Source organism: Atta colombica, unplaced genomic scaffold (genome assembly GCF_001594045.1).
Source record: "Atta colombica isolate Treedump-2 unplaced genomic scaffold, Acol1.0 scaffold198, whole genome shotgun sequence".
Taxonomy (NCBI): domain Eukaryota; kingdom Metazoa; phylum Arthropoda; class Insecta; order Hymenoptera; family Formicidae; genus Atta; species Atta colombica.
In genome coordinates this window covers 765,430-771,415 of record NW_017259291.1, presented here as the reverse complement: position 1 = coordinate 771,415, position 5,986 = coordinate 765,430, and the positions used below count along the sequence as shown (strand labels likewise).

Here is a 5,986-nt window from a genome sequence, read left to right as displayed (position 1 = left end):
TATCTTTTTATTATTCAGATTTTAATAAAAATTAGAAAAAAATTTGTTTTGCTCATATATAATTTGTTTAATATATGTGTGTTTCCTTTATAAATTTTTTCTATTTCTTTTTATTACTTATTAGATTTTCTAATACAAATATAAAAAATATTCTTTCCTTTTCTCTCATATAATAACATATATACTTCCCTCTTCTTGTATATTTACTCTTTATATATTTTCCTTGTATAAATTTTTCCTATTTCTCTCTTGTAATTTTTTTTATTATTGTTAGATGAAAATTAGTTCACATGTGAAATACATGCATGCGACGCAAACAAAATTTGAAGAACAAAATCCTGAGCGGAACACAAATTATTTGGAAAAATAATCTTTTGAAAAATGATTCGCACGTTGCAGGCTGCATTTTCAAATTGTAACAACCAAAATAATTGGCATGATAGAAGATTATATTTGCATTTTTTTTAGTCATATATTTTTATTAAATTTTCTTTTTTATCCTTTGATATATATTTATTTTAAGTGCAAAAAATGTGAAATGTGATACAGCTGGAAAGAGAGACTTATATTTTTTATTCACTTTATTCATATTTTCTGTAAAAAAAATGTACCCTTTCACGGGTTCAAAAAATAATGAATGTAAGATAAAAAAATAAAGCGGGAGAATCACCTAAATAAAATATAAATCTCTTCAATTAAATTTTATTTGAAAGTCTTTCAAGTCATTTTTTATTGAAGATAAAAGAACTTTAATAAAAACCTATTTAAAGTTTTCCCTATCTAAGGAGAACAAGAAAATTTAAATATCATATTGAAATGACATACATTCAATAATCGATCAATGCATATAATGTCAAATTAACATTATTTTAACTTTCTTGCTCTCCTTTGATAAAAAAAATATTTCTTTTATCTACAAATAAGTCTATTATGATCAAATTTAGCAAAGTTAAAGTTGTATAAATATTTTTAATATTATCCTTTTATATTATTATACATTATTATTGCTGAATAACAATTAGCATTTGTTTATCATATAAATATAATTTACGTTTCATTGCAAAGTGGAATTTCGCAATTTCGCAAGAGATTCGCGGGAAAACACGAGAAAACGTTAAGTCCCACCGATTATCCCCGAACGCGTCCGATCGCAAGCAGAGATCGCTGTATCCCATATTCCACTATTTCCAGTTGATTACCGTGATCGTAAATCGGGTTAGGGAGTAACGTAAGCGGGGGAACAAACAGTTCCAGCTTGCAGTGGAATCCGTGGAATCCGTCAATCCATGTCGCCCTGTTCAAGGGAGATTGTCGACGTTAAATGTCAAAGAATTCTCAGTTTATAATGCGGGTATCGTTCTGGATCGAGAGCGTCTCTCTCGCGTAGATGCGGAGATGATCTGAGAAGAGGCTGAGGCGAGATTCTCGCGGCCGACACGACACCACCCGTCACAGGAAATGTTGTGTGACGTAGCGATGGACGCGAACGGGAATGGCAAGCGTGATCCTCTCCATGGGGGTCCTGTCTACTTCAATCGGCGCGCGGCTAGCAACGACGTGAGTCGAACGACCCACCCTGGAAAAGCATTCGGGAAATTTGTGTAACGTAAAAGCGCGACAGTGAACGGATCAGCGATTACCCCATGGTCCTAACCTATCCCTCGCCAGTATCCAAACACTAGCTGAAAGACTTTCATGGTCGGGCTAAACATTAAATAGAGCACGCTTTAAATGATCTGTGATTTACTGTCAGATTTCAAGACAGAATTGTATCAACTTTTATATGCTGTGTATTTTTATTTATTTTAATTTGTGTATTTTAATTCTTCAAATATCTTTGGTACATAGCATATGACATAAATAGAATTCTCTTCAAAATTCTGACAAGAATTATTGATCCTTTAATTTAGTATCAATTATATATGGATTGTCTAAAATAGACTTTAAGATAGAATTCTATTTATATTTCTTTTATGTGATTTGTATTTTGAGATATATTTTATATGTTCTAATTCTTCAAATATTTCAAGAAAAGATTTTTATTTTCAATTTCGATAAATTATCTTGAAACCTTACAAAATATATTAACAAAGTGTACAAAATATACAAAGTCTTACCCTTTAATTTAATTGTGTATGTTCTTAAAATAATAATAAAATAAAAACAATAATATTTATAGATATATCTAATACAAAAATATGCTATTTCCATTGTTTATATACTGTTATATATTCAAATAAAAGTACTGTAGTAAATTTGTGATAACTCGATAGTATTAGACAATATTCATATTCAGCAGAAAGAAAAATTGCACGACTCTTAAGCAGCTTTTATTATTCAATTTGCTTAATATTATTTTAAAATATTTAACTTGTACGTCTTATTGTTTTATTATTTCAGGAAAGCAACAGAACTACAGATTTAGAGTTTGTTTATGACGACACTGATATACATGCTAATGAAGTCGCCGAATTGTATAGCTATACGGAGCAATATGAGTTGCAGCTTAATCTCAAGGTAATTTTGTTTTAATAGTTATCAAGAATGGATCGAGTGACTTGTTACAAATTCCAGGCATTTGAAGATCAAATGGAATGGTACAAGTTACGACCATGGTGGCAAAACTTGACAAAATCACAACAGAGATCGGTAATCTACAAGTTGCTGGATCAACTGGAAGTTTCCAATAAACAACTCAGAATGAAATCAGCGCGTTGTATTCTTTATTTAGCTCAGGGTTGTTGGGCTGAAGTACAATCTGATAAGGAACAGCAAGACTGGACTAGGACAAACGTAATGTTACTCTATGAAGCTGGCATTTTTCCAGCATTTGTTGAACTGCTAAACATTGAGATTGAGTAAGTTTTTTCGTACATGTATATGCGATATTAAAACGATTGACTTCCTATTGTACTCCTACAAAATAATTTTTGTAGAAATAGCACTACTGCTACCTCAGCGATAAGAAAGCTAGCCGTTAGCCTCGCTGATTCGATAGACTTAAGAGTCATTCTGTCCGTTTTGTACATTATAACAGAGGTTATGCGAGAGGAATTAAAAAATATCGAACACAGTGAATATAAAGACAATGTTGAAGCTTTTAAAGAAGATCTTGGTACGTCATGTTTGTATGGCATATTTTAATGAATATCAAGAAGAATTGATCTTTTTAAAATGACTTTTTTTTTGCAGTAAATCCATATGGAGAAGAATTGCTGATCGTTAAACTTCTTGGTATGGTGACGTGTTTTTGTAGCGGTTCGGCACCACATTTTCCTATGAAAAAAGTCCTTTTGCTTTTGTGGAAATTGATTCTGGTCTCCCTTGGAGGCATTGATGCACTCAGAGAATTGAAAAAACAATATCGCGAGGAGGCAGGACTCGATACGCAACAGGAAGACACTATCGAAGTCGCCAGGATGATGAGAGCTAGCTCTCCACCTATGAGTGCGGCGGATTTATTAGAAACGCAAAATCAGAAAAGGAATAATCGGCCTTTTCGACGGGTAATTTGTCGATTATAGAAAATTATTTTATATGATTGTTTTAATATTTCTACACATATTAATCATCAAATGTTTTTCAGAGTTTGATGAAACAAAGCTCTTTAGATGATCCAGGCTTAGGTATGGAATACGAAGGAGGGGAACCCCCAAATAATACCACAGCAAATGAAGGAGATGGCGAATTGATTGTGTTTTTGGGTCCTGGTGGACCTGGCGGTTGGAATCAAACGTATTATGAAGATCAGAATAATCAGTCACAATTAAGGCCAGGTACTCCACAGCTTATAAAAGGAAAAGGTAATGTTCCAGATTTCTTTTTTTGTACTTCTTGTATTTGAGTATTAATATATCTCATTTATCAGGTTTACCATGGACTCCTAAAGTGAGGCAAAAGGATGTGGACACTTTCCTTGAAGTTGCCAGAATGAAGTTTGTCGGTTACAAATTGCAAGGAGATAGAGAGAGTTTAGCGGGTTTACCGCAACCAATTCACGAAGGCGTCACTACCCTTAAAAAGGTATATTTTGTTAATTTATGATATAATATTGCAACATAATTTACTATCGTAATATCTAATATTATAATATATTTTAGCATATGTACACATCTCTAGCGGAAACTCAAATAAGAAAAGAAGAAGAGATAGCAAGAAATCCGATGAGTACTCTAGAACCGCCACTTCGTCAAACGCCAACAGAAATTCTTTATCAGGCTATATTACCAAATTTGCCACAATACATGATCGCTTTATTAAAAATATTACTTGCGGCTGCACCGACAAGCAAAGCTAAAACAGATAGTATTAATATCTTGGCTGATGTATTGCCAGAAGAGATGCCGTAAGTATGATAGATGCAACGTAATAATTTACATAAAATCTTAGAAACAAAAAAAAATGTAATTCATTATATTTGAATTTTTAATTAATTGATATTACAACTGTTTAATATGTGTATTTTTTAAATATGTATATTGTAATTATGCTTAATTTATAATACGGTTTTAGAATGACGGTGTTGCAATCAATGAAATTAGGAATCGATGTTAACCGACATAAGGAGATTATTGTTAAAGCCGTTTCTGCAATTTTATTATTATTGCTCAAGCATTTTAAGTTGAATCATGTATATCAATTCGAATTTATGTCGCAGCATTTAGTATTTGCCAATTGCATACCCCTTGTATTGAAATTTTTAAATCAGAATATCATAGCATACATTGAAGTGAAGAATGTGTAAGTAGAAATATAATTGTAATTTAAATTTCTAAGTGTCATAATGTAATCGTTAATTTTTGTAACAGTATTCCTATTTTGGACTTTCCCATGTGTGTCATTGGTGATCAGCCTGAATTAACTACTGAAAGTCTCGAGATTGGTCATAGTCAGTCTTTTTCATGGAGAAATGTTTTCTCTTGTATCAATTTATTAAGAATTTTGAACAAATTAACCAAATGGAAACACAGTAGAATAATGGTAAGCCAATTTTTAATTAGTAATACAAATTTTTTTTATATTTATACATATTTATATTTATAAAAATTAATATGTATCTGATGCATTTTTATATTTACAGATGTTAGTTGTTTTTAAATCAGCACCTATTTTAAAACGCACGCTAAAAGTCAGGCATGCAATGATGCAATTATACGTTTTAAAATTATTAAAAATGCAGACAAAGTATCTCGGTCGACAATGGAGAAAGACAAATATGAAAACTATTAGTGTCATTTATGCGAAGGTCCGACATCGCTTAAATGACGACTGGGCGTACGGCAATGGTAATAAGTTTGAAATATTTTATTTAATACTTCGTGTTAATGAAAACTTGATAAAGAATTACTTATTAAATAGATTTAGAAGCACGGCCGTGGGATTTTCAAGTTGAAGAATGCGAGTTACGTACATGTGTTGATCAATTTAATAATCGAAGATACTCAAGTATTCCAAGAGATGAGGAAATGGAACCGATTGACGCGTCAGTAACATCCGTGCTTGGTGCAAATGTGGAATTGACGGAGGAGTTTAAGCAACATTATGAACTATGGTTGCAACAGGAGGTATTTCAGAGGAGTATCAATTGGGACGAATTGTTAGATCCTACGGCGTGTGAAATCTAAGTTTCATATATAAGTATAAAGCGTATGTGAATCATATTTTCTTTAAATCATAGACCTGAATGGAATTGCGACATTTTTACGAATTATAATACCGTTGTGAGAAGTGTTCAAACAAAAAAAAACATTGCCATATCGACACTGCAAAAATTTTCAAATTGCATTTGATATCGCGATGAATGGTTCTAATTTAGAAAATGTTTAACAAAGAGATTTTCTGATATGAAAACATTTCCAATTTCTTTCGTAATTAATTTGTGCAATGCGACATAATACTTGTAGTCATTTTCTATCATTATAGGCGCCATTTTCAAATAAATGTAATAATTTTTCTTTTATATATATATATAAAATGTATATAATAT

At 31.5% G+C, this 5,986-nt stretch overlaps 1 protein-coding gene across 1 annotated transcript; it reads left to right on the top strand.

Moving 5' to 3' along the window:
• Positions 1–1,204: 1,204 nt before the first annotated feature.
• On the top strand, positions 1,205–5,922 carry LOC108686899 (striatin-interacting protein 1). The gene is made up of 12 exons (XM_018192405.1): positions 1,205–1,557; positions 2,401–2,517; positions 2,575–2,858; positions 2,937–3,115; positions 3,193–3,506; positions 3,587–3,803; positions 3,869–4,023; positions 4,101–4,345; positions 4,513–4,740; positions 4,809–4,980; positions 5,081–5,285; positions 5,359–5,922. The coding sequence occupies exons 1-12, from the start codon at positions 1,459–1,461 to the stop codon at positions 5,622–5,624; spliced, it is 2,481 nt and encodes an 826-aa protein (XP_018047894.1). The 5' UTR covers positions 1,205–1,458; the 3' UTR covers positions 5,625–5,922.
• The last annotated feature ends 64 nt before the right edge of the window (positions 5,923–5,986 follow it).

Bases quoted from the DNA above. Each gene is read 5' to 3' on its own strand.
- LOC108686899 (XM_018192405.1), top strand. From the start codon at position 1,459: ATGTTGTGTGACGTAGCGATGGACGCGAACGGGAATGGCAAGCGTGAT. The intron at 2,518-2,574 runs GTAATTTTGTTT...TACAAATTCCAG, and splicing joins AGTTGCAGCTTAATCTCAAG to GCATTTGAAGATCAAATGGA. The intron at 3,507-3,586 runs GTAATTTGTCGA...AATGTTTTTCAG, and splicing joins ATAATCGGCCTTTTCGACGG to AGTTTGATGAAACAAAGCTC.